The sequence below is a fragment of the Microcebus murinus genome, chromosome 4 (genome assembly GCF_040939455.1).
Source record: "Microcebus murinus isolate Inina chromosome 4, M.murinus_Inina_mat1.0, whole genome shotgun sequence".
Taxonomy (NCBI): Eukaryota; Metazoa; Chordata; class Mammalia; order Primates; family Cheirogaleidae; genus Microcebus; species Microcebus murinus.
In genome coordinates, this window is record NC_134107.1 from 17,045,448 (window position 1) to 17,073,412 (window position 27,965).

Here is a 27,965-nt window from a genome sequence, read left to right on the forward strand (position 1 = left end):
AATAAACATACCAGCCGAGGCCTCTGCCCTCCTGGAGCTGACAGTGCATGAAGAGGAAAACATGGAAATGCAGGTTAGGATGAGGAAGTGTCCCAGCTATGGGTGCAGGGGGTCCATGGACTGCTAGACTTTCATAGAGAGGGTACATGAAAACCCTGAAATTTGAATGTAAACATGTGTGTATTTTCCTTCTTTTTGAGGCAGAGTCTCACTTTGTAGCCCGGGTTAGAGCGCCGTGGCATCAGCCTAGCTCACAGCAACCTCAAACTCCTGGGCTCAAGTGATCCTGCTGCCTCAGCCTCCTGAGTAGCTGGGACTACAGGCATGCACCACCATGCCCAGCTAATTTTTTCTATGTATTTTTAGTTGGCCAATTAATTTCTTTCTATTTTTAGTAGAGACGGAGTCTCGCTCTTGCTCAGGCTGGTTTCGAACTCCTGACCTTGAGCAATCCGCCCACCTCGGCCTCCCAGAGTGCTAGGATTACAGGCATGAGCCACCGAGCCGGGCCAACATGTGTGTATTTTCGCACGAGCATGTCCATAGTCAGTGAATTAATAACATCTTTTGTATTCTCAAAGGGATCCATGACCCTCTTGGGTTAGGACCTTTAGGATCCCTGTGCTGAGTTAAGGAGTTTGGCCTTGATCTGGCTTCTGGGAGCCACTACTGCATTTTAAGAAGTGAAATCCTCAGAGCCTGACATGTGCTTTTGCCAGCAAGAACTCCTCCTGTCTTTCCCACTGCTAAGCCTTTGCTCTTGCTGTTACCCAGCCTTGACGAATGGAAAGTGCAATACTTAAAAGCCAGACAGACCTGTCTTTGCAACCTGACGTTGCAACGTCCAACCACCATGTTTCAGTTGCAAGCCTAGTTTTCTCCCTCTGTGAAAAATCGTGAGCTTTAAATAAGACCATGATGTCTTGAGGATTTAATAACAGTATTTTTTTTGGGGGGGGGGGTAAGTGCCCAGCATGTAGTAGCCACTCAGCAAATGTTAGTTCTTCTCTTGGCTTGGTGGCTCAACTGTTCAGGGGTGCCTTGGAGCTTTCTGTGCCGTCGCTCACGTTCTCAAAGAGCTCTGTGGGTATCTCAACACACTGTATTAAACTCACAGGCAATGAGATCACGCCTCATTAATCCCCACCACAGTAGTCCAAGCAGGGACACCTTCCCTCTATTTCACAGATGAGGAAACTAAGGCTCAGGAAGGCTGAGATTACATGGAATCAACCGATTAGTAAGGGTTTGGAAGCAACTGATCACCACGTCTTCTGAAATAGTGACAGCAACAATAATTGACATTTATTATGGTTACTATGCCAAATGCTGTACTCAGCATTTTACCTGCACAACAATCCGTAATGCCTTCGGGGCACGTAGTAGGTTCCATCGTTTACCGGGAGAAAACTGAGCACAGAGAGGTTAAGGAACTTGCCCAAAGTAACCCAGGCTAGTATGTTTCCAAGTTGAGACTCAGACCTCAGTCTGACTGACTCCAAGAAAACCGTGTCATTCTGCTTCTCTGAAAACACTACACCCAACTGTACAGTTCAAAACCCCACCCAAGGCTGCCCTGCGTCGCGGTCGGTCTCCTCCAGCCAAGCCGTTCTTTGTTTTGACCGTGGTACAGAGGGCTCTGCCTGACGTTAGAGGGGGCGGAGGGCGAATGTGGGGGTCCGGGGCGGAAATTAGGCGCTGGGGCGCGTGTCAGAGGGAAAATGTCAGGGGACCAGCGGGCGAGTCACGTGCGTGTGAAACTCGACCTAGGGGGAGGGGAAGGGAAGGGAGCCCCCGCCCCCACCTCGGGTCGCAGCTCCGGACGCGTGTAAATACAACCATCAGCTCGGGAGATCCGCTTCGTCCGCGCCCCGCTTGCTGGACCCGCGCGTCGGGCGGATTCCTAGTTCCCGACTTCTGACCGGGCAGAGGAGGGCAGACCACCCGGCCGTCGCGCCCAGGCTCCGAGGCCGCCGGGACCCGGCATGCGGAGGAGACCCCAGCGTGGGTGAGGCTCAGGGCTGGCCCGCCGGACCCCGGACGCCCAGTGTGGACGCGCCGCGGAGGCGCAGCGCTCGCCCAGGCGCCCGCAGCTGCAGGAGGCTCGTTTGCCCCCGACCCGAGGTGAGCAACTGGTGGCGGGGGGGTCCCGGCTGAGCGTAGCTGAGAGCCACCCCGGCCGGCCCCTGCCGCCGCTCCCAGGCTCCCCGGGGAAAGCCCGTTACCTGAGCCCGCGAGTCCCGCAGCAAAGTGTCCTGCCCCTCGTCCTCGCCGCCCCCTTCTTTCCTCCAGCCCCTCCTACTCTTCCCTTCCTCTCAGGCCCCCTTTGCTGCACTTCCTCTGCTTAGAGCAACCCTCTTGTTTAGAGTTCGAACGGTCCTCCGGAGCGCCCGATCCCAAAGCCCCATTTCACAGACGGGGGTACTGAGGCCCCCTGGGAGAAGTGACTCGTGCTTTCCTCCCCTCGCTCTTGGTCTTTCCTTTTTGCCCTTCCCGGTCCTTCTGCTCGTCTCGCCCTGCTTGTTGCTCCCCGCCCCCGCGCCGCCCGCGTCCCGTCTCCTCCCGCGGTGGCGGCCGCGGCGGGGGTGGCTGGGGCTGCTTCCCTCCCTCTGGTAAACACGCCCGCCCGCCAGCCCAGCCGCAGCCACTGCCCTTATAAAGTCAGCAGCGGCCGGACTTCCTGCCCAAGTCCGAGCCCCTCCCGGGGCCAGAGGGGCCAGGCGGTCCCCCCCGGGGCGCAGCGTGGTGTCCTGCGCCCCGCGGAGTGAGTGGGCCGCGCGCGGGCGGGTCTCCTCCCTCCACGTGGCAGCTGTTGGTTTGGCCCGCGAGACTATCTGAACTTGGGTCGCCTGGTGTGGAAAGGGGGAGGGCCTGTTCTAGCCCGGCCCCAGAGGGAAGGAGTGGTCTTAGAGGGGCAACGAGAAACGGGGTGTCTTAGGCAGCCTTAACTTCCCCTTCTTCCTCCTGCCTGGTTCTGGGGGTCCCTCCTGGCGCTAGAGGCCAGACGTGGGCCAGCGGTGCTTCAGAGCGCACTCTGCCCCTAGCTGACCTCTAGGGACTTGGAGGAGTGCATTTTTGGCCCCCCGGAGCCTGGTTCTGCGCGCCCTGGCCTGGGTGGGAGAGCCCGGCAGCGCGCCAGGAAGCTGCAGCGCGCAGACAGGACTTTCCTTGTTTCCGATAGTGGCCCGGCGGGAGCCCAGCGCCGCGTGCGCCCCTAGCACTGCTAGTGCCCGCGGAGCTAGCTCGGTGGCACCGACTGGAAAGCTCAGGGCTCCACGGGGTCTCCATGAAGGCCCCTTCGCGGGTTGGCCCGGGGGATCTCAGGAGCCACCAAGATGCAGGACCCCTCCCAGGGGCCGCTGGGGGGCCCTTCGCTCAGCGTTGTGTTTCTGGGCAGGCTCACGGCCAGCATGGCCCCCACGCTGCAGCAGGCGTACCGGAGGCGCTGGTGGATGGCCTGCACGGCCGCGCTGGAGAACCTCTTCTTCTCCGCTGTGCTTCTGGGCTGGGGCTCCCTGCTGATCATGCTCAAGAAGGAGGGCTTCTATTCCAGCCTGTGCGCAGGTAAGCCTGAGAACAGGCCAGGTGGGCTAGGGGAGGGACGGCGGAGGGGGTTGGTGGAAGCCAGAAATGGACAGGTGGCTCGGTGGACAGAAAGCAGCGCTGCTCAAGACCGAGCACTGGGCTGGGAGCTGGACAGCCTCACTTGTTGGCCTCTGCAAACTTCACTGGGAGGACTGGTGGCATTCTGCCCGTTCTACCTCCTTTATCTAATCCATTTGTGACTGCATGCTAGGTATCCTGCTGGGATCCAGGTCTTGGGACTAATCGCAGAGCCCTAAACCTCTGAGAGCCTCAGGTCTCAAGTTCTGTGGGGCAGAAGTGCTGCACCTCGCTGGGTGAGGAATTTCTCAGTAGGGCTATTGTAAGGCGAAATGAGGCAAAAGAGTGCTGCCCCAGGTGAGGTTTGAATGTAAAGGGCCAGCATTCTCCCCTTTTCAGAACCTTGGACCCCCAAGTTTTCAAATGACTCATTGCACAAAATTGCCTTATTTCATGTAGGACAGGCATTGTGAGTGAGTGTGTGTGTGTGTGTGTAGGGGTTTTCTGTTCATTTCAATCACTTTGTCTTCTTGTGATGGCCCAGAACAGGGAGTGGAAATTCTAACACTCTTTGAGAGGAATAACGGCAGCCACTGGGCTATCTGCAGCTGCCTCAGGGCAGGAAGTCACTCCTCCCCACGTGTGGGACTTGAGTCTGATATGTATCTTCCTTTTCTGGGAAGGAGTGTGCTGTGCCGACAAGCTCAGCCCAAGCAGCTGCATGGATGTGGAGTTTGGCTCCCCGCCTTCCTGCCTTCCTCGTTACCCCCTTCCCCACCCTCTGTGCTGTGGAGCAGGCTTGGACAGAAGGCCAGCTTGCCTTTGCATTTGAATCCCAGCTTCTATCACTTTTACCAGCTGGTGACATGGGTGAGTTCCTTCTACACTGAGCTTCAGTTGGCTGGTCTGCAGAATGGGAATAATAATAATTTCTATCCTGTGGGCGTGCTGTGAGAGTCCACAGGGCTTCATAAATGCTGGTGTCCTTCTGGCTTCTCCTGGCTCCTCAGCTCAACTCCGCCTCACAGCACTTGCTGTGGCTGTGGAAGAAAACCCATCCCTTGGGGCTGGAGGTGGGGAGATCTTTTTTTTTTTTTTTTGAGACAAAGTCTCACTTTGTTGTCTAGGCTAGAGTGAGTGCCATGGCGTCAGCCTGGCTCACAGCAACCTCAAACTCCTGGGCTCAAGCCATCCTCTTGCCTCAGCCTCCCAAGTAGCTGGGACTACAGGCATGCACCACCATGCCCGGCTAATTTTTTCTATATATATTAGTTGGCCAATTAATTTCTTTCTATTTATAGTAGAGACGGGGTCTCGCTCTTGCTCAGGCTGGTTTTGAACTCCTGACCTCAAGCAATCCACCCACCTCTACCTCCCAGAGAGCTAGGATTACAGGCGTGAGCCACCACACCTGGCCAGCTGAGATGGGGAGATCTTAACATCTACTCAGAACAGAACAGCAGCCAGTCAGTCCACCCTGGGGGCTGCCTTACCCCAGCCAATGTTATAAAGAACAGCAGGTGATACCTAGGGATGGTGACTTGGTGGAGTCGGCAGCTGGCCTGGGAAGGCATGGGGTGGAGGGGCGGTCAGAGGAGGAGGCCTGAAATGAAATGATGGGCATTCCAGGGTGGCTGTGAGAACCAAGTAGTCAGTTACTAGGGGACCCACAAGCTATCTTAAGTCTCCTCTGAGTTTACCCTCCAGACTGGAGAGAACCTTCCTGCCCTTTGCTGCTTAGTGGCCTTGATACCTGCCACTGCCCATCTGGTAGCTTCTTCCTGCCTTCTTCACCTGTGGTGGTGATGTCTTTTAAATCAACTTTATGGAAGATTCATTTACATCATACATTTTGAAGAGTTCTGACAAATTGATACACCTCAGTAACCAGCACACAATCAATATTTAGAACATTTCCATCACCCCCGAAACTCCTGCTTCCTTTCTGAAGGCCCATACCTCCACCGATGCCTTTAAAAAATATGTAAAACAGCTTTATTGAGATAAAATTCACATACCTTATCAGTTACCCATTTAAAGTATGCAGTTTAACGGTTTTTAGGATATTCAGAGTTGTGCAACCATCACCGGTCAATTGTAGAACATTTTCTTAACCCCCAAAAGTAACTCTGTACCCATTAGCAGTACCCACTCCTCTCATACCTCTTTCTACCCCCAAGCACTAGACAACCACTTACCTACTCTCTGTCATAGGTTTGCCCATGGCAAACCTAAGTTAGATTTACCTATTCTGAAGGTTTCAGAATGGAAATGGAATTTTATAATATGTGGCCTTTGGGATTGGCTTCTTCCACTTAGTATAACATTTTCAAGGTTTACCCTTGTAGCATATATCAGCACTCATTTTCTTTTATTGGAGAATAGTACTCCATTGCATGGATCAACCACATTTTATGTATCCATATGTCAGTTGATGGACATGTGAGTTGTTTCTACTTTTTGGCTCTTATGAATAATGGTGCTATGAGCATTTGTGTACAAGTTTCTATGTGGACATATGTTTTCATGTTTCTTAGGTATATGTCTAGGAGTGGACTTGCTGGGTCATAAGGGTTAACTATGTTTAACATTTTGGTTTCCAAAGTTGCTACACCATGTTACATTACTATCAGCAGTGTATGAGGGTTCTATTTTTTCTACATCCTCAACATTTGTTATTGCTCATCTTTTTTATTATAGCCATTCTATAGTGCTGCAGTCCCCAACCCTTGGTCTGTGGCGAGTACAGGTTTGTGGCCTATTAGGAAACAGGGCTATGTATCACCGCCTGAGCCCCATACCACCTTCCCGAAAACCAAGACACCACTCACCTTGGTCCTTAGAAAAATTGTCTTCCATGAAACCAGTCCCTGGCTGCCAAAAAAGTTGGGGAACCACTGTTCTAGTAGATGTAAAGTCGTATCTCTTTGTGATTTTGATTTGCATTTCTCCAATGGCTAATAAGGTTGAGCATCTTTTCATTTGCTTATTAGCCATTGGTATATCTCTGGAGACATGTTTATTCCTTTTAAACTGGATTATTTATTAGTAAATTGTAGGAGTTCTTTATATTCTAGATACAAGACCCTTATCAAATATATGATTTGCAAAATTTTTCTACCATTGTGGGTTGTCTTTTCACTTTCTTCATGGTGTCCTTTGGTATACAACAATTGTTAACTATTGATGAAATCCAATTTATTTTTTCTTTTGCCACTTGTGTTTTGGTGTCATGTTTGAGGCACCATTGTTTAATCCAAAGTCACAAAGATTTACACCTGTGTTTTCCTAGAGTTTTATAGTTTTCGCTTTGACAGTTAGATCCTTGATCCATTTTGAATTAATTTTTATATGTGCTTTGAAATATCTACCTGGTGTTTGGAGTTGCCCAGAAATAGGAGTGCTTCTAAATCTGGCTGTTTGAAATTAGTAGAGGTGACCAAAGTGAACCCCTCTCATTTTCCAGAACGTATTTGTCCATTCTTGGAAAGCAGGTAGAGAGCATGCCTCTTTCCCTTCCACCTCTCTTCCCTTCAAGGTACTCCAGTCTAAATCCCTGAGGCCGTTAGGCTGACTGGGGATACTATTCCCTGTTCTGCCTCAGTCTTGCCGCCTCACTGGAAGTGCCCACTTTCTGCTTCTTGGAGCATCATTCATCGTGGGTCTCAGACTCCCTCTCCAGTGTCCCAAGGAAACAGAATAAGACCAGGAATCTTATTAAGACCAAGAAAGAGGCAGGCAGCCTCTGCCATGTGCTGGTTGGCTGATTTGAGCTAGTTACTGACTTTCTTGATGTCTCAGTTGCCTTGTATGTAAAATGGGACCAGTAATCCTCATCTCATGGGGCTGTTGTGAAAATGAAATGAAAGCAAGCAGACAGAATTTCAGGCTACGGGTGGGAGTATTACTATGTTCTGGACGCAGCCTTGCCATCATTTGCTGTGTGACCTTAGGCAAGTCACTTAGCCCCTCTGGATCTTCATCTCTTTCCAAGTCTGTAAAATGGAGTGAACAATTGCCACCCCTCCTGCCATACAGCACTGATGTAAAGATTGAATGATGCCATTTAACAAATACTTAAAATGCTCAACAAATGTGCTGGGATCATTATTGAGGTATTCGTTAGTACCAGCCTTGGGGCTCCCTGGCCACACCCACTGTGTGGGTGACTTCTGCACCCTATACTCTGGGGCGGGTAACCGATGCACCTATATAGGGGGGTCAGCTAAAGGGGGCTCCGTGACTCAGAATCTAGGCAAGGGCCTAGATTCTGCACTACTATTATTTGTCATACAAATATTTGTTATGCACTACTATTATTTGTCATACAAATAATAAAACAGTGTCTCGAGTTCTTTAAGCATTTACTATTTGTTAGTTAGATCTTTAGTCCTCACTACAAATCTGTGCTACAGGTATTATTATTATTATTACCTCCATTTTACAGAAAAGAAATCTGAAGCTCAGAGATGCTAAGTGACTTGCCCAAGGTCACACAGCTAATAAATAAGGAGCAGAGTAAGGATTCAACTTGTATGTAAAATGGGACCAGTAATCCTCATCTCATGGGGCTGTTGTGAAAATGAAATGAAAGCAAGCAGACAGAATTTCAGGCTACGGGTGGGAGTATTACTGACACCAAGACCTGACACCAAGACCTTTCTGCTAGTCCTCGGAATGATGTACATGTCCCGTATCTCCAACGGCTAAGGGTTCTCCTAGGGGAGTCCAGCCATAGACGAGACACCACCTAGAGCGCAATCCTTAGGTGTCTTTGATGAACGTGACCGTGTCAGTGGTAGGAAGGTGAAACATCAGGAGGTTAGGAAAAGAACACTGACCAGGGAGACAAAGAAAATGGGATAATTCTGTGAGTGTGTCCTGTGTCCAGCAGCACAGTGAGTAGTCAGGATTTGAACCTGGCTCTGTCAGACTCCAGAGGTGCATGCTTCACCATGACCCTGTTTTCCAGTGATTCCCAGATCTAGTCATTTGCAGTCCACTGTCATGATCTTACATATCTGTGTGCCATAGGTACTGTTATTTACTTAATAATTCCTTTTTTTTTTTTTTTTTTTGAGACAAAGTCTCACTCTGTTGCCTGGGCTAGAGTGCAGTGGTGTCATCATAGCTCACAGCAACCTCCAACTGCTGGGCTCAAACAATCCTCCTGCCTCAGCCTCCCGAGTAGCTGGGACTTCAGGTGTACATCACCGTGCCAGGCTGATTTCTTCTATTTTTAGCAGAGACAGGGTTTCACTCTTGCTCAGGCTGGTCTCAAACACCTGATCTCAAGCTATCATCCTGCCTCGGCCTCCCAGAGTGTTGGGATTATAGGCGTGAGCCACTGCACCTGGCAAATAATTCCTTTGTAATCAACCTACTTTTTAAAAAAATTAACCTTAAAGTGTAATATCCATGGAATTTTGGGTTTGCTGTTACTCCCCACACACACATCATACAAAATTCATATATATGTTTCTAATACATAGTAAAACACATTTACATTTATATGTATATTTTTAATACTCATTCAAATAACTAATAATTGTGAAACCTCAAAAACTGTTTCATGTACCGCCTAAACCCATCTTGAGTACTCACATGCTGTGCATACCAAACATTGGAAAACGGAATTTTCTGTGGCTTCTAAGCCCAGCTCTGTCACTGGCTTACCGAATACCTTCTCCCTGTCCTGTCCCATGCCTCCCTTTACTTCTCTATAAAAGTGGATGGGTCGATGCCAAAGACCTCTTCTGTCGTTATCTATTAACGTAGATACAGGACCAAGAGGTCTTGGCGTCTTGGGCTGGCTCCCTTCTTGGTTCAGAAGTTGGGTTTTATCCAACGACTCAGAATGACCAGGCCTCACGAACTAGCTCATATTAGTCAAACTTATGCACAGCTGATCCATAAAACAGGCACGAATGTATTAAGTGACCTTCAGTCCATAGCAGTCCAGTGGGCTGGATTCTCCATCAGCGGAAGAGCACATGTCCCTGCCAGCACTGGCATATGCTTGGGAAACTTACTAAGCTGGCCATGAGGAACAGAGAGGCCCTCTGGGCCAGTGGAAAACTCTTGGCATTGGAGATTCTCTTGAGTTTGAATCTGAGCCTGCCTCTAAGAGGCTGGGTGACTGTGAGTTGCTTTGTTTCTTGGAATCTCATCACCTATAACATAGGGACACTCACTTTTTAGGGTTGTTGTAAGCATTAAATGAGATTCTGTATGAAAAAGCCTGGCACAAAGTAAGTATTAATTCATCACAAGCTAGTGGGATTGTTTGTGAGGGAAATTGTCATTTGATTGTGAAAGACTTAGGAACAGTGTCTGATTCAGAGGCTACAAATTCAAATGCCAATTGGGGCCAGGTAATTGGGTAAAACAGGGCAAATGTAAGTTGGCGAATGTCTGGGAACGAAAAGAATGGTGAGGACCTGTGTGACCTGAGTAGGCAAGACCTGTTGAAAAGGGGGTGTCTTCCACTCAGCTCCAATAATGGCCAGAACTTCTGACTTTTTCCAAGAGGAACCAGAAATCTGGATTTTTTTTAATGTGGTAACTCCTGATTTTAAACTGGCCCCTCATCATAATTTACAACACTGTAAGGGTCAATACTGCCAGTCAGGCAAAACATGAGCGTGGGGCCAACGCTGGTCACCAGTTTGCAGCCGCTGGTCTATATCAACTTTGTATTTCTCTTTGCTTTACCCATTGTCCCAACACAGCGCTGACACACAGGAAATAGCTAGTAAGTCGGTATAGAATGCATAAACCGGTGCAGACAAACTTAGTGGAGAAATGAACAGCAATCATAAAGATCATTAAATTCACGCCTGTAATCCTAGCACCCTGGAAGGCCAAGGCGGGAGGATCGCTCAAGGTCAGGAGTTCAAAACCACCCTGAGCAAGAGCGAGACCCCATCTCTACTAAAAATAGAAATAAATTAATTGGCCAACTAAAAAATATATAGAAAAAATTAGCTGGGCATGGTGGTGCATGCCTGTAGTGCATGCCAGCTACTCTGGAGGCTGAGGCAGGAGGATCGCTTGAGTCCAGGAGTTTGAGCTAGGCTGACATCACAGCACTCTAGCCTGGGCAACAGAGTGAGACTCTGTCTCAAAAAAGATAAATAAATAAAGATCACTAAATTATAGGGCTAGCCTGAACTCCAAAGGCTGCGTGATCTAATGCCCTGAGCGCTTCCTCCAGGTGCCAGAGCACCTTCCTCAGCCTCCTTGGCAGCTGGTTGGTACCAATGAGGAACTCCCCATTGCCCAAGGTGGTTTCTTCCCTGCTTGGCCCGCACTCAGGATGTGACAGTTGTTTATGGTCTTCCTTTGGGTTATACATAGATCACTTTACCCTTCTGCTGCCTGCATGTCCTTTGGATACCTAAAGTCAGGGGTCATTGTCACCACTGAGGGCAGATGTCCCCATACCCCAGCATCCAGGCACTATCACATCCCCTGGTTTTGGTTTCTGCACAGCACCTGTCACTCTTTAAATCAGCATCTATTTGTTTCCTTATTATCTAATTAAGCCCCAGGAGAGCTGAGAGCTTCCTGTCTCATTCTCTTGGGACCCCCAGCTCCTAGAGTATGGCCTTACCACGTCATGACCCACCAGGAGGCCTGCTGTCTGCCTCTTTATCAGCTATTTCAGGAGCACCTCCTCTGGGCCAGGCACTGTGCAAAGCTCTTTGTTCACCGTTTGCAAGTGAATCTTGTTTTGTTTTTTTTTTTTCGAGACAGAGTCTCGCTTTGTTGCCCAGGCTAGAGTGAGTGCCGTGGCGTCAGCCTAGCTCACAGCAACCTCAAACTCCTGGCCTCAAGCAATCCTGCTGCCTCAGCCTCCTGAGTAGCTGGGACTACAGGCATGCGCCACCATGCCCGGTTAATTTTTTCTATATATATTAGTTGGCCAATTAATTTCTTTCTATTTATAGTAGAGACAGGGTCTCGCTCTTGCTCAGGCTGGTTTCGAACTCCTGACCTCAAGCAATCCGCCCGCCTCAGCTTCCCAAAGTGCTAGGGTTACAGGTGTGAGCCATCGCATCCGGCCATACAAGTGAATCTTTCTAAAGAGCATTCTCTTTACAGACAAGGGGTCTGAGGCTCAAAGAGAGGAAGTTACTTGTCCAAGGTTGCACAGCTAGTAAGGCTGGTGGTGGGAATTCAGAGCCTGGGCTCTCTGCCTCCCAGGTGCACCCTGAGTTTGCCCTTGGCAATGCCGCCTAGTAACAAATTAGAAGCCAAGGAGCAGCCAACTCATGACGCACTGAGCATTGAGTAAAGTGAAATCACCCTCTGCCCCCTACCACTGGCCTTTCTCCTTGACTTGTCACAGCTCCAAGTTGGCATTTGACCTTGAGGTGGAGTCCTCCAGGTAGACTTATGGAGAGTAGAGGGCAGTGCTGTGGTCCTGATTCTGTGCCTCAGTTTCTGGAGAACGGAGATACAATATTAACTGACTCATGGGGCTGCTGTGAGTTAATATATAGTGACTATTTACAACAGTTCCCGGAACATAGTTAAGTGCTCAATAAACATTAGCTATTATTATTTTATCAGAATGTTACTTATCGAGAAAGCTTCATCTAAGTTTTTTTCTTTTCTGTTTCCTCGGACATAAGGAAACAGACCTCTAGGCAAATTCTTGTTATGGCCATTAGAGTACCACTCACCACCTTTGCCCTAGATTTGGAGGTGCTTTCTGTTGTGGGGTCCATAAAACCCCCGAGCTGGAACATTGAATAAATACTGCAACTTGGTGAACACTTTGATATCCATTATCTCATTTGAACTAGTTGAGGCCTCAGGTTGGGTGTGTGTTTGATTCCCAGGGTCACATACTAATTGCTGCTATTTATGGAGCCCCCCCCCCAGGAGACATGACTCTGGGCTACCCCCAGGGTCACCTGGCATGGGACTTGAATGCAGGCCCCTGACCCGGGCTGCTCTCTTCTGTGCCCGGCCGCTACTGCTGTCATGTGCTAAGCTCCCCCTTCCCCTACCCAGTTGAGAACACCACCAACACCACCCAGGATGAGCAGCGCCAGTGGCTGAGCTGTGACTGGCAGGACGAGATGCTCAACGTGGGCTTCACGATCGGCTCCTTCGTGCTCAGCGCCACCACCTTGCCGCTGGGGGTCTTCATGGACCGCTTCGGCCCCCGGCCTGTGCGGCTGGTTGGCAGGTGAGGCGGCTGGGATCTGGGGCGCTGGAGGGCAGGGACAGTGCTGCAGGGGCAGGGGTGCTCAGAGGGCGCACGGGTCAAGCCCTCCCCTTCCCCGTGTCCCCTGCAGTGCCTGCTTTGCTTCGTCCTGCACCCTCATGGCCCTGGCATCTTGGGACACTGAAGGTGAGCTGTCTTCTGGTGCCCCCACAAGAAAAGAATGGGCGGGATGAAGGCAGATGTTCACCCCAGCTCTGCCCTTGGCCTCCCTGTGCCCTCACTCGCCCTCATCTTCCTCTTCCTCTTCCCAGTTCTGTCTCCATTGATATTCCTGGCACTGTCTCTGAATGGCTTTGGTGGAATCTGCCTAACCTTCTCTTCACTCACTGTGAGTATGTCATGCCTGTCTTGGCAGCAGGACTCGCTGTGGGTGGGGGTGGGGCGCGTGTGAAACCATGCAGGTGGCAGCTAAGGGTGGGGGTGAGGCTGTGTGCGTGTGCTCGCGTGCACCTGCACAGAATGTCTCCTGAGCTCCGTTCTAGGGGCTGAGGCCACAGCACAAACAGGACTTGACAACGTCCTCCCCTTCCAGAGCTTACATTTGGGGTAAACTAATAAATTATGTCAGTAGTCTTAAGTGCTGGGAAGAAAATAAAACGGAGTAATCCGATAGTGAGTGGGAGGGGGAAGTGCGTACGTTTGCCACGTTGTGGGAGAGTGGGCTGTCCGTGTCAGAGGGCTTGAGACCGAAAATGTAGCTGTGAGTGTATGAGGTTGAGCCACATGGAATTGTTAATATCTGGCCGGGCTTGACCTAGAAAAACGGCTTTTTCACGCAGCTCGGCCTATTGCATGTGTGTCTGTGTGTGTTTCTCTAAGTGTGTATGTTCACATATGTGAGTATAAGGGTTAAAGGCGGAGCAGAGTGTTGGTGGGGGAGGGGAGGTTCCTGGCTGAGCCGGCTTGGGGCGGGCTGTTTATCTGGGACGAGGGCCTCCTGACGGCCTAACCGGGTGTTTTTGGCTGAATGTCATCTTACCCCAGCAGCTGCCTTTAATTCCAGCCGGGGACATTTCACAACTCTCTAAGGAAGTGGATCCCTTCCTCCCCGCCCCGCTCCGCGGCCCCTTCTCCGCCCTGTGTAGCTTGGCTGGCTGCCCTAAGTCCCTTTCCTCCCCGGGGCGCGGGGTCTGACCTCCGACCCCGCCTGGCCGCCTGGGGTGCGCGGCGGGCGGCTGCTCCCCGCCGTCCCGGGCCCTGTAATCTCCAGCCAATCGCAGGGCCCGGCGCCGCCCCGCCCCCGCCCCGCCCCGGCCGGCCCCGCCCCCCGCGCCGCGGGAGCAGCGCCCTGCCTGGCCGGGCGTCCGGTGCCGGCGGCCGCCAGCCTGGGGTCAGCGGCCGGCCTCGCCCTACCCGCGGTGCTGGGCGGAGACGGCCCCCGCGGACCCTTGCGGGGAGGGGGCCCTGCCAACCCCCAGGCCCTGGCTGCCTTCTCTGGCGTCCTTGGCCGCGTGCCTCACTGATCCGGGATGCCAGGGAAACCTCTGCCCGAGTGGGGCCGAACCTGGCCCGCTCCCTCTCCTGAGCCACATGTGGGGGACAGCACGAATGGGTTCCCTCGTGTTTAAACTTACCTTCTTTCCCAGAGCTGACTGAGGTCTCCCTTCAGAGCCTCAGTTTCCCCCTCTGTGGAGAGGGTTTAGCTTTGTGTGGCTTCTGAGGTCTTTTTCAGCTATGGGATCTGGTGAGGCGGGGAGGATGGTGGGGCCAGAGGGGGGTGTGTGCAAAGGACGTCATGACTTTGCCTTCTCTTCCCCCGAGGGCCTGGCATGCTGTTGACAGAACATACAATCAATTAATTCTCTACTGGTGGGGGTTCTGGGCCAGCGTCAGAGTCACCTCCTCTGGAGACCTGGCCTGTCCCAGCTGCCTGCCTGATTCCCAGGGTCACCTCTCTGGCCCTCCCAGGATCTGTCCCGATCCAACAGAAACTGTGGGCTGGGACGTTAGGGGCCACCAAGAGCGTTAAGAGGCACCATCCTGTTACAGGGTCAGCCACAGTCACAGCCTTGTGTCAGGCAGGGATGGCCCCAATAGGAGAGAAAGTCATGCACGTGCTCTGTGAACCTGAGTATCGTTCTTCCCTTCTTTCCCTCTCTGGGTCTCGATTTTGTCATCTAAAATGAGTTGGACTAGGTCAGCATTTTCTTAAACACCTGTTACCATGGGTTGTTCAGAGCTGTCATGTGATAAAGGGGTTCCCCAAACAACCAACTTGGGAAACCCTGGGGTTAAAAAAAATCAACAAAATTTCTCTCCGTGGGCGTTCCCGAGAGCCTTTTATTTTTTTTTTATTTTTTTATTTTTTTTTTGAGACAGAGTCTCACTTTGTTGTCCAGGCTAGAGTGAGTGCCGTGGCGTCAGCCTAGCTCACAGCAACCTCAAACTCCTGGGCTTGAGTGATCCTTCTGCCTCAGCCTCCCAAGTAGCTGGGACTACAGGCATGCGCCACTATGCCCGGCTAATTTTTTATATATATATATCAGTTGGCCAATTAATTTCTTTCTATTTATAGTAGAGACGGGGTCTCGCTCTTGCTCAGGCTGGTTTTGAACTCCTGACCTTGAGCAATCCGCCCGCCTCGGCCTCCCAAGAGCTAGGATTACAGGCGTGAGCCACAGCGCCCGGCCCCGAGAGCCTTTTATTTTTTTTTTTTATTTATTTATTTTTTTTGAGACAGAGTCTCACTTTTGTTGCCCAGGCTAGAGTGAGTGCCGTGGCGTCAGCCTAGCTCACAGCAACCTCAAACTCCTGGGCTTGAGTGATCCTTCTGCCTCAGCCTCCCGAGTAGCTGGGACTACAGGCATGCGCCACCATGCCCGGCTAGTTTTTTTTTTTTTTTTTTGTATATATACTTTTAGTTGGTCAATTAATTTCTTTCTATTTTTAGTAGAGACGGGGTCTCGCTCAGGCTGGTTTCGAACTCCCGACCTCGAGCAATCCGCCCGCCTCGGCCTCCCAGAGTGCTAGGATTACAGGCGTGAGCCACCGCGCCCGCCCCCGAGAGCCTTTTAGATGTGAAAGTGCGGCATGAGTTTGTAGGAGGGGAAAGAGTACAGTTTCCCGGGTTGAATTTGCCGGGGGTGTTGTTCCTGGAGCTCAATTTTCTGCAACTGGGCTGGGAACCCCGGGGGTGTGTCAGGGCGTCCCTGCTCACCGGTGCCGCTCTCGCCCCTCAGCTGCCCAACATGTTTGGGAACCTGCGCTCCACGGTCATGGCCATCATGTTCGGCTCCTATGCCTCTTCTGCCATCACGTTCCCGGGAATCAAGGTACGGAGCTGCCTGGGGGGCCGGTGAGGTCCCCCGGGGTTTTATTTTGCCTTGACAAGAGCTGGGTGGGGCTAGGTGAGCAGTGGCTGCCTGGTGGGTCTGACTTCTCTGCTTCTTTGGCCTCCTTCTTTCCAATGCTGGTGTCCCCAGCGAAGGCCTTCCTCCTCTCTCCTGGGCTGGTCTCCCTGCCTGCGATCTTTTCTCTCTCTGATCTGTCATTCCCATGACTTCCAGAATGATCTTAGATGGCGAACTGGCCCACACACCTGCTCAAAAACCTTCAGTGGTTTTGTTTCACCTACAGAATCCAGTCCAGCTCCTTCACATGCATTCGAGGTCCCTGACTCTCTGGCCTCATCCACCCTGTTGGGGCGCATCTTTTATCCACACCTTCCGAAGAAGCTGAGTGACTTGCTCCAGGGTCACAGATCCTAGTCCATGCCAGGCTAGATCCTGGACAGGTCAGCTTGGTGGACCTGGGAGCAGGGAGGCCTGGTTTTAGCTTGGACAAGGTGGGGGCCTCTGTTGCTTTCTCTGTCGAATGCCACCACAGCGCGCATTGACTGAGTCATGGTGTGCTCCTCAGACTCCACCATGGGCGGTTAAGTTGTTAGTTTAGGCGGCACTTTTGCTCAGACTCTCCAAAGCAGTTTGAGAGTGTGCCTGGGTAGGGTGGCCGTCAATTTTTCTGCTGGGCAGGCATAGAGGGTGAGTGGTTTTCCCTTGTCTTCAACTAAGAGAGTGGGGTTTGAGGAGCCAGATTTCACCTCCACATATTTGGGCGTATGGCCCTTTGAAACTCCGTCCTGCCACAGGGAGGAAATGGCCTCAAGGCCCAAGGCCTAGAAAGAGCAAAGTTTTTCCCAGGTTTTGAGTGGAGCTCTGGGCAGGAGCCTGAGGCGAGAGCAGACATCAGTCATCCAGGCGGAGGGTACGGAGATGACAAGACAGGACATCATCCCTGTGCACCAGCCTCTCCCATGAGAGGGGCTGACACATCTGCACAGAATCCCGATCCCTTCGGAACCTGCCTGTCCTGGGCTTGGGTGCCTTAGGCAGAGCACTTGCACTTCCCCACAACGCACCCAGTTGTGGCACCAGGGAGCGCCTGTGAGATTGCAATGACATTTTGAGCAAGTGGCCGGCCACTTCAGCACTCTGTGGGGACTACTTTGCACCTCTTTAGGGAGTCTTGGGTGGAAAAGGAAGAGGAATGGTGAGGCTTCTGAATCTGAATCTTTACTTCTGGCCTTGGTTTCCCCATCTGCAAATCGGGCACAAGGAGTTGGGTAGAAGAGACTTTCTTTTAAGGCCTCTGAGGCCTGGATTCTACCTCAGTGGCGTCTAGGGCCAAGCGGCCTCCCCCACGAGCCTGCCCCCTCCTCCCACAGCTGATCTATGACGCTGGTGTGGCCTTTGTGGTCATCATGTTCACCTGGTCCGGCCTGGCCTGCCTTATCTTTCTGAACTGTGCCCTCAACTGGCCTATCGAAGCCTTTCCTGCCCCCGAGGAAGTCAATTACACGTGAGTGGCTGGCGTGGGCAGGGGTTCCCCAGCTGTGGTGACAGGATGGACAGAATCAGTTTTGGAGCCAGAGAGACCTCAGCTGAGATCTCAGCCTGGCAAATTGCCTGAGCTCTCGGAGCTCTGCTTTCTCATCTGTGCAATGGGCCTGTTCCTACCTACCCACAGGTGTTTTGAAGTAGTAGACCTGGCACATAACAGGTGATTAAACTATAGTGGCTATAATATGATTGATATTGTCCTTTGTGAGTTTGGAGGAGGAGATCAGAGTAGGAGGGACCCCAGCAATAGCAGCAGATACCATATGAACCCAAAGGGGGGGTACAAAACAATCAAGCACCCCACTTTTTTGGGGGCAACCTGAATGCCAACTTTTCCCAACTGCATATCAGTTCAGCAAGGGTAGGGGGTGATGCTCCACGACAAGTACATAGGGTGACAGTCATATAGCTGACATTTATCAAGTGCCTCCTATATGCCAGGCACTGTACTTAGTCCCCATACCATTCTCAAACAGCTGTATGATGTAGATTCTATTATTAATTCCATTAATAACAAAAGCGCAGGAAACAAAGTGACTTGCCAAAGGTTATACCATTGGAATGGGGGTGAATCTAAGTTTGGAATCAGGCTGTCTGCCTCCTGAGGTTTTAATGCAGCCTCCTCCATGGGAACAGCCCAGGTGGAAAGCAGCTGATGGACTCTTCATTTACTGGGCACCTGTGCTAAGCTGGTCCCTGGGCCAGGCTCTGAGCAACACAGACAGGAAGGAGCCCAACATTTGGGAGCTTATTATTGGGCGCATTGGTGCTGGGTAGACAGGTGCTCAGTACCACGGGGACAGACTGGGGCAGCGCCTAGAGGTAGACTATTGAGGGTGGGCTCTGCGTGGCTGGTTCACACACTCTGTGGCCTGGCTGCTGGCAGGAAGAAGATCAAGCTCAGTGGGCTGGCCCTGGATCACAAGGTGACAGGTGACCGCTTCTATACCCACGTGACCATTGTGGGCCAGCGGCTGAGCCAGAAGGCCCCTAGCCTGGAGGAGGGGGCTGACGTCTTCATCTCATCCCAGGATGTCCGCGGCACCTCGGAAAAACTTCCTGAGAGTGAGTGTCTGGTCAGGGCGCCAGCCTTGGATGGGAGCGTGGGTCCTCATGCTTAGTGAGCACTCATGTCTGAGTATTTATTTATTCTCTCTCAGTCCTTACAACACCCCATGATGTAGGTGCGGCATGCTCCCCATTACAGGTGGGGAAATCAAAGCTCAAACAAAGCTGGAAAGTTCAGATTCAGGGGTACCCTGCTGGATTCTCAGGATGGGGGGAGGGAGGAGCTTCCAGAATGGGGGCAGGGCAGTGCCAATCTAAGAAATGAGGAAATCAAGAGCAAGCTGTGGGGCAGCTGGTTTCCTCAGGGCCCCCTGCAACCTGTAAGCCAAGCAATGAGCCACCTGGCAGGGGCCCTTCCCACACCTGGCTGGCCAGTGCCCCCTGCTGGCTGCAGGAGGAGCTATACCCACCTGCCTGGCCCACTTCCCAAGGTACTTGAGACCCCTGGACTGTCGTCGCTCTGAGATTGGGGGAAGAAGTTCCTCTGAGTCAAGAGATGGGGGGGGTTGAGTCCTGCTCCCCAGTTATGGGCCATGTGACTTGGTAGATCACCTGGTCTTACTCTTTTTTTTTTTTTTTTTTTGAGACAGAGTCTGCTTTGTTGCCCAGGCTAGAGTGAGTGCCATGGCGTCAGCCTAGCTCACAGCAACACCTCAAACTCCTGGGCTCAAGCAATCCTTCTGCCTCAGCCTCCCGAGTAGCTGGGACTACAGGCATGCACCACCATGCCTGGTTAATTTTTTCTATATGTTTTTAGTTGGCCAATTAATTTATTTCTATTTATAGGTGAGACGGGGGTCTCGCTCTTGCTCAGGCTGGTTTCAAACTCCTGACCTCTAGCAATCTGCCTGCCTCGGCCTCCCAGAGTGCTAGGATTACAGGCGTGAGCCACCTCGCCCGGCCCTGGTCTTACTCTTGATTTCCTCATTTCTTAGACTGGTACTATTAATACCCGCCAAACAGGGAAGCTAGCTGTGACAGTGGATGACACAGTGGACATGGAAGCCTTGTGAAGTGCAAAGTGGTGTGCGATTATGAGGGTGCTTACCCCATGCCGATCCTCAGAGGTCTGAGTGGTTAAGGGTGTGAGCCGGAGTCAGGCTGACCTGCACTTCCAGGCCCTGTGAGCTCAGCAAGTCTATAACTCTCTGAGCCGCAGTTTCCTTATCTGTAAAATGTGGTAAAGATAGAGTTGTTGTCAGATTTGATTACACGGGACAATACATGTCAAGTGTGTAGCCCATAGAGTTAGTACCACATGAAGCGTAGCTGGTCACCTACAGATGTTCTGTGGAGAGTCTGGGGACAAGGAACCTTCCCATCTTTGAAGAAACCTGTCCCTCCCCAAAGTCACATAGTGACAGAGCTCCTGCTAGAACTGCATGAGCTGGGGCAGAGGGCAGCGTGGAGCCTGGGGTTCAGGGGCACCCCCTGCTGTCTCCCCAGGGTCTGTCCCCTTCCGCAAGAGCCTCTGTGCCCCCATTTTCCTCTGGAGCCTCCTCACCATGGGCATGACCCAGCTGCGGGTCATCTTCTACATGGCCGCCATGAACAAGATGCTGGAGTACGTTGTGACCAGTGGCCAGGAGCAGGGTGAGGCTCTGTGGAGGCCCCCGGGGGGCGGGAGGCACAGGAGGGTCACCCTGACTGAGCTCTTCTCATCATGCCTTCCCCCTGTCCCACAGAGACGAATGAACAGAGAGAAAAGGTGGCAGAGACAGGTAGGGAGAGAAAAGCAGGGCTGTGGCCCACACCTGCCTGCCCTTGGCCACCCTGCAGGGGGTGGGACTCCTCTGGGCCTGGGCCACCCCGGTGACCCCGTGCATTGGGGATCTAAGAGTCTGGGGTCAGAGGAAGGCTGCTTTGGCACTCTCTGGTCTCCCTGGTGTCAGCTCCTGACCTCATTTCCCTTCCCGTCCTGCCCAGTTGGGTTCTACACCTCCATTTTTGGGGCCATGCAGTTGTTGTGCCTTCTCACCTGCCCCCTCATCGGCTACATCATGGACTGGCGGATCAAGGACTGTGTGGACGCCCCGGCTGATGGCACTGCCCTCAGAGATGCCAGGTGACCTGCACAGGGATGGTGACAGCAAGTGGTCAGACAGTGCTTTCCATTTTCTCTGTGCCTTTATAACCACCACCATCATATTTCATTCTCCCAAGAGCACTGGGAGAGCAGGGGTGCCTACCCATTTTATAGATGAGGGAACTGAGGCTAAGTAAGGCCACGCCTTGCCTAGTAATAAGAATAGCTAATTTTTTTTTTTTTTTTTTGAGACAGAGTCTCACTCTATTGCCCAGGCTAGAATGCCATTGGTGTCAGCCTAGCTTACAGCAACCTCAAACTCCTGGGCTCAGGTGATCCTCCTGCCTCAGCCTCTTGAGTAGCTAGGACTACAGGCATGCGCCACCATGCCTAACTAATTTTTTCTATATATTTTTAGTTGGCCAATTAATTTCTTTCTATTTTTAGTAGAGACGGGGTCTCGCTCTTGCTCAGGCTGGTTTCAAACTCCTGACCTTGAGCAGTCCTCCCGCCTCACCCTCCCAGAGTGCTAGGATTATAGGCGTGAGCCACTGCGCCTGGCTAAGAATAGCTAATATTGAGTGCTGCCTGTGCGCTAGGCCCCTTGCATTGTCCATTTAGTCCTACAACAGCTCTCTGAGCTAGGTACATTTTGTTTTTTGGGTTTTTTGTTTTTTTAGTAGAGATGGAGTCTCACTGTGTTGTCCAGGCTGGTCTCAAACTCCTGGGCTCGAGCAAAAAAGTACCCTCATTTAAGAAAAATAAGACACAGGTTACACAGTTAAGTAACTTACCCAAGATTGCACAGCTTTTAATAGCAGGTTGCAGAACCCATGTTATAAAGGGTATATTCAAAAGCCTTCCTAAGATGCCAGGCATGGCTGTGTGTACCTATAGTCCCAGCTACTCAGGAGGCTGAGGTGGGAGGAACCCTTGAGCCCAGGAGTTTGAGACCAGCCTGGGTGACATAGCAAGACTCCATCTCTTAAGAAAATAAGTTATTAAAAAATAATAATAACAAAATAAAGCCTTCTTAAGTTTAGGAAGAGATAGAGTTGGTGTGTTAGATATCTATTGCTGTATAATAAATTACCCCAAAGCTTGGCATTATTAAACAAGAAACATTTATCATCTCATACAGTTTCCGAGAGTCGGGAATCTGGGAGTGACAGGCTCAGGGTCTCTCATAAAGCTGTAGTCAGGAGGTTGGCCAGGGCTGCGGTCATCAAAAGCCTTGAGTGGGTTGGAGAGTTGCCTTCGGTTTGATTCCTCCTATGTGGACCTCTCCACACGGCCACCCCCAACATGGCCGCTGGCTTCCACCTGAGCAAGAGAGCTGACAGAGAGACAGCAAGATGGAGGCCGCAGCGACTCCTGTAACATAATCTTAGAAGTAGCATACCATTGCTTTTGTGATATTCTGTTGGTCACATAGAGCAACCCTGGTATAGTGTGGGAGGGGACTGCACAAAGGGGGGAATACCAGGAGGCAGGGGTCACTAGGGGCTGTCTTGTTGGCTGGAGACCACCACTGGGCCTTGAACCCAGGTCTTCTGACTGCTTTTGTTCTTTTTGTGTTAATCCAAATAGTCCCCATTTGTCCTCAGAGGATGGGAGACGGAGAATAGGAGAGAAGGCATCCAAGGAGCAATCCAGTGGCCTCCCTTCTTGCAAAAGTGCCTGGCCCTGGCACCCAGCCTTCCTCCGCCACCCTATGCTCCTCATGGCCAGGATCCACCAGCAGGGACCTTCTGTCCAGGACAGATGGGCCACTTGCCCTCACCCCAGCCTACTGACCTCTCCCCTGGGCTGGCTTCACAGCCCTTGATCATAACAGAGAGAGAGGCTTGCTGAGCAGTCAGGGACTAAGCTGCTGTCCTCAAATGGTGTGTCCTTTTGTCCAGGCTGGTGGGCAGAGACACCTTCCTGGGGCTTCTGATAGGAGACAGTGGGAGAATTCTCCATTCTCTACCTTCCTTCCCATCTTTGGTTCTCAGACGTCAGTGTGCATGAGAAAATCTGTCAACATGCAGATTCCTGGGCCTCGCCCCTGAGATTCTGAGGCCTGGGGTTGGGCCTGTGAATCTGCTGTTAAGAAAGCCCTTGCTGGCCGGGCGCTGTGGCTCACGCCTGTAATCCTAGCACTCTGGGAGGCCGAGGCGGGCGGATTGCTCGAGGTCAGGAGTTCGAAACCAGCCTGAGCAAGAGCAAAACCCTGTCTCTACTATAAATAGAAAGAAATTAATTAGCCAACAAATATATAGAGAAAAAATTAGCCGGGCATGGTGGCGCATGCCTGTAGTCCCAGCTACTCGGGAGGCTGAGGCAGGAGGATGGCTTGAGCTCAGGAGATTGAGGTTGCTGTGAGCTAGGCTGATGCCATGGCACTCACTCTAGCCTGGGCAACAAAGGCGAGACTCTGTCTCAAAAAAATAATAAATAAAAGAAAGCCCTTGCTGACGCTTGTGTAGTTGGGTGGGGGAAACACAGCTAGAGAAATGGTTTTCTACCGTTTCTGATGCCCCAACAGCAGAGGCACATCACACTGGGGCCTGGCCGGAGAACCAGGGAACTGCTGGAGGGGTAGAGGCAGTGGCCAGTGACTTCCTTTTCTCCGCAGGGATGGGGCTGCTGCCAAGTCCCTCAGACCGCGCTACTGTAAGATCCAGAAGCTCACCAATGCCATCAATGCCTTCACGCTGACCAACTTTCTGCTTGTGGGTTTTGGCATCACCTGCCTCATCAATAACTTGCACCTCCAGGTACCTGCTTCCAGCCTTCTCTCCCTGCCCCCCAGGACTCCTGCAAAGCGACCTTTCACCCAGCGCCTGCCAGGGAGCATGGTTTCCATCCTCCGGTCTGGGTCTGACTGTTGGCGGGCTCTCCAGGAAGTGTTTGAAATGCTGACTGAGACATTCTCTCTTAACCTCTTCACTGGCTTTGGTTTCAGTTCGTGACGTTTATCCTGCACACCGTGGTCCGAGGCTTCTTCCACTCTGCCTGTGGGAGCCTCTACGCTGCAGTGTGAGTCCCCTTGGCTAACTGCCTTCCTGACTTCGCCCCATCACCAGGGAATGCCAGAGCAGAGTTGGGAGGGCCCAGACATCCCCCAGCGCACCCCTCCCACGCCCACCTCCCTTGAATGCAGACATCTCAGAGTTGTTGGGGGGTCTTGGAAGCTGGTCCACCGCCCTCTCTGAGCCCCTCACTTCTTCAAAGGCAGCCCACCCCGCTGCAGTATGACTCCCACCGTGGGAAAGTCTTCCCTTAGAGGAAGCCGAAATACCTGGCTGGAAGACACTTTGTTCTTGTGTCTGCTGTCTGGCATGGCCCCTAGAGTGGCCTCCACTGTGCCCCATGCCTGCCCGGAAGAAATTTCCCAAAGATAGTCTTGTAACTTTCCTCCTTCACCATTGAGCCATTTGGACTGGTTTCATCACTATAGCTCAGCACCTAAAACTGTGTGCTTAGCACACAGTAGGAGCTCGATAAATATTTTTCGAAAGAATAAAGGAAACAGCAGGCATCTCCGGTCTCCACTGCCATGCGCTGTAGTGACTCTCGCCTGCATGGGCGATGGAGTAACATAGGACATTACGATAGTGGTGACAAAATCATGACCGTTATTGAGGGCATCCTGCACGGCGGGCACAGGGTGGCCCCGTGACCGCCGCTCCCCGATCTCAGCCTCCCAGCCGCCACCTTGGCGGAGGGCAGCTCCTTTCCCTCCGTCTGCTCAAGCCCAAACCGTGAAGTCTTCTTGATTCTGCTCTCCCTCCCACTCCACACCCAGCCCATCCTCGGTGCTGCCTGCTCCTCCTCCCACGTATCCCGAATGGGACCCCCTCTCGTCCTCTCCACCGCTGCCACCCCGGTCCGAGCCGCTATCATCTCTAGCCTGCATTATCATGGCAGCCCCCAAGCGGTGTCCCCACGTCTGCCCTGATCCTCCCTCAGCCTATTTTTAACACAAGGGCTGGAGTCACCTGTTAGACATAAATCTCTTCACGTCAAGCTGTAGCTTCCCATCTTATCTCACTCGGGGTAAAAGCCAATGACTTTATCATGGGCTAAAAGGCTCCTCAAGACCCGGCCCGGGACCTCCCTGCCCCACGCGCCCTCCCTCGGGGCCAGGAACCCACTGGTGCAGAGAGCCTGGACTCTCAAGCGCTACCCTGCCCGGCCAGTGAAAGCAACGTCTGGGGGGAGGGACCCGAGGGGTGCTGGGCTGGGCTGGAGACTATGCACCCCTGCTCTGCCCCTCTCCTGGACAGGTTCCCATCCAACCACTTCGGGACGCTGACGGGCCTGCAGTCCCTCATCAGCGCCGTGTTCGCCCTGCTCCAGCAGCCGCTCTTCATGGCCATGGTGGGACCCCTGAAAGGAGAGCCCTTCTGGGTGAGAGCGGGGGTTGGCGCGGGGCAGGCAGGGGAAAGGCAGGGCTGGGGGCAGGGGCAGGGGGCCTGTATGTGAAGGAATCCCTCGCTCATCTCAGCCAGATACACCTTGGAGGGCCCTAATCTGGGGGTTCCCAAGCTGGCTGCCCCTCAAAACCCCTCACATGGTGTTAAAAATACAGATAACCCAAGGCTACTGAGTCAGCATCTCGCAGCCTGACCCTAGGAGTCTATTTTTAATAAGCTCCCAGGTGATTTGGGAAGTGGCCCGTTCCTGATCCTTGGGCCTGAGTTCAGGAACCACTGGTCTGATCAGTTCCACCCAGAGCGGGCGTCCTCTCTCCAGTGCCCCTGAAGGGAGCTTCTCCCCTCTTGGCTCAGAAACCCTCAGTGCTCAGTGGCGGGGCACCCACTCCTGCATGAGGCAGCACCGCTGTTGTTCAAAAGGCTTTTCCTTCCACTGAGCTGACATCTGCCTCCCTGAAGCTGATCTTCCATCTGCCCTGTGGGGCCACCCACACGTAAACCTTTCCTCCACAAGGACTGGGATGCAATAACATTTACCGAGCATGCACTATGTGCTAAACGTGCTGTGTACATTTTTTCACTTAATCTTTGTCACAGCAGCCCTGAGAAGGAGACATTTATAGTTGTGATTACTCGCCGGAAGTCACACAGTGAATAATGTAGAGTGGGATGTGAACCGAGTCAGAGCCCACGTGAGGGCCACTGTCCTGGACCTTCCAAGCTGCCTGTCCTGCAGGCTGTGCATCTCAGCTCCTTAAACTGGTCCTGAGAGCCTCCTGTCACCATCCTGAAGAGGGTCCCATTAGTCAACATCTCCAATGGTCCGAGCTGCCAGTCCAGAAGGTCCCATTTCTGGAGCAGCCTGACCAGTTTCCTACGGTGCTGTGGCCTTCTTTATATCTACCCAGAGAGTGCCATATAGTGTGGGCACTGCCCAGGCTCTGCCACTTAATAGACCCAAGCAGTCTCATCTCAGCCACTTTGCAAGGTTGCTGAGCATTAAATGAGATATTGGTGGAGCAGTGATTGCACACAATTAGTACTAACTGTATTCTTCATTCTAGCCCAGGACCTGCAGCAAAAATGCCTGGGCATTTTGGGGCTCGCCCTGTTGGTGGCATACTCCTTCCGGAGCAGGGCATGGGGTGTCTGAGCATGTCTCTGCCTCTTCCCCTGCCCGCCCCCTGTGTCTGTCCTCCTGGAAGCTCAGGAGGGTCCCTGGGGTACCTACTTAACTCTGTTTCTCTCTCCTTGCCCCCAAGGTGAATCTGGGCCTCCTGCTGTTCTCGCTCCTTGGATTCCTGCTACCTTGCTACCTCTTCTACTACCGTTCCCGGCTCCAGAAGGAGTACGTGGCCAACGGGGTGGGCCCACTGAAGATGCTCAGCGATCCCGAGTCAACAACATAGACTTCTGAGGCCGAGAGACCTGGACAACAGGCACCCAAGGCCTGAGCAACCAAAGGGAATGCCCCATACGGCTTTTCTACCTGTAACATTCTCATAGAGCCAGGGGCCATGGATTTATAAATACCAAGAGTTCTATTTTTGTAAGGACTTGCAAAAAGGAGAAAAAAAAAAAACCTCAAAAAAAAAATCCCCCAAAGCAATGCTCCATTGACTGAAGATGGTCTCTGTGCTAGAGGGATTGGGCCTTCTTCTCCTTGGATTGGAGGACACCAGAGTGTGGGGTGCCCTTTCTCCAGCCCTTTGTCCTAGGGGCCTGCCTCCTGGTGCCTCATGGAGCTTGTGGGATCAGCGAACAGGCTACCCCTCTAGGGTCCCAGCTGCCAAGAGTGTGCATGCATGCATGTGTATGCCTGTGTGCGTGTGTGTGACACAACTTCCCCCAGAAAGAAAGGGGCCTCAGGTGCTGGCTGTGTCCTGGGTGGGCGCTGAGGGCTAGGCCCCTTCCAGAGGCTGGAGGGCAGGTTCCCTCCCTGGTGCTGCTGCTTGCAGGTCTTAGAGGAAATAAAAAGGGAAGTGAGAGACTGGCTGGTGTGCACCTCTCTTTAGTGGCGGAGTGGGGGGGCCCCATCCTCATCCCTCTTCCGCACCCAGGCTCAGCTGGGCATTAAGTAGGCCTGTTGGCGTGCTAGCCTGACTGGCTCTGGCTGTCTGCCTCACTTCCCTGATCCCAGCCCTGCCCTGCCTTTAGTGCCTGCAGGGAATCCAGATCCTGCACCCCACTTCCCAGGGTTTAGGGTACATCTGGGAAGCTGGCCTTTCTCCATACAGCGGATCAGGGGAGAATGCCTTAGAAAGAATGCTAAGGGATGACTCAAACTTTCCCACCAAAGCATCCCCAGGCCTGCTGAAAGTCACACTTTTTTGTAGTCTCCTATTTTATCTTAAAACTTCATGTAAATTTTGAGTTTCACTCTATATTTACATTTACTTTTTAACATTAAAGTATGGCTTTAAAGTAAATAAATAAATAAAGTGAGGCTTTAAAATAATCTGCATCAAAAGAAGACAGCATCTTTGAGGACAAGACACTTTTCAGAGAGACACACCTGATTTATTCCAGCTCCACACCTGCTTGTGCCCCTGGGACAGAAGCCTTAGGGGTTAGAAGGAGTCCTAGAATGAATGGACGGACAACTAAGATTGGTGGAGGATCTGTCTGTTCTACACTGGTATCTCATTTCACCCGCACTATAGCCCAAGAAATCAATACTGTCATCCTGTTTCATAGATTGAGGAAACAAGCCCAGAAAGGTTAAGGCACAAGCCCAAGGGCACACAGTGGTCGGTGGTGGAGCA

General features: G+C 52.2%; 1 protein-coding gene across 4 annotated transcripts; it reads left to right on the plus strand.

The window, feature by feature from the left end:
* The first annotated feature begins 1,802 nt into the window (after window positions 1–1,802).
* On the plus strand, window positions 1,803–27,193 carry SLC43A1 (solute carrier family 43 member 1). Of its 4 annotated transcripts, none has more exons than XM_012749965.3 (15): window positions 1,803–2,124; window positions 3,398–3,564; window positions 12,628–12,805; window positions 12,915–12,970; window positions 13,096–13,172; window positions 16,024–16,116; window positions 17,508–17,641; window positions 18,569–18,747; window positions 20,197–20,343; window positions 20,436–20,471; window positions 20,677–20,815; window positions 23,397–23,538; window positions 23,727–23,800; window positions 25,051–25,174; window positions 26,463–27,193. In XM_012749965.3, the coding sequence occupies exons 2-15, from the start codon at window positions 3,411–3,413 to the stop codon at window positions 26,607–26,609; spliced, it is 1,680 nt and encodes a 559-aa protein (XP_012605419.2). In that variant the 5' UTR covers window positions 1,803–2,124; window positions 3,398–3,410; the 3' UTR covers window positions 26,610–27,193. The 4 variants fall into 4 exon arrangements, with proteins under 4 accessions (XP_012605419.2, XP_012605420.2, XP_012605418.2 ...); XM_012749966.2 differs by lacking the exon at window positions 1,803–2,124 and adding an exon at window positions 2,670–2,764; XM_012749964.3 differs by lacking the exon at window positions 1,803–2,124 and having other exon boundaries at window positions 2,864–3,564.
* The last annotated feature ends 772 nt before the right edge of the window (window positions 27,194–27,965 follow it).

What these genes read in the sequence shown, in the direction of transcription:
- SLC43A1 (XM_012749964.3), top strand. Translation starts at nt 3,336, where the DNA reads ATGCAGGACCCCTCCCAGGGGCCGCTGGGGGGCCCTTCGCTCAGCGTT. An exon ending in GGCATCTTGGGACACTGAAG is followed by an intron (nt 12,971 to 13,095) that starts GTGAGCTGTCTT and finishes TCCTCTTCCCAG; the next exon opens with TTCTGTCTCCATTGATATTC. An exon ending in TAACCTTCTCTTCACTCACT is followed by an intron (nt 13,173 to 16,023) that starts GTGAGTATGTCA and finishes CTCGCCCCTCAG; the next exon opens with CTGCCCAACATGTTTGGGAA.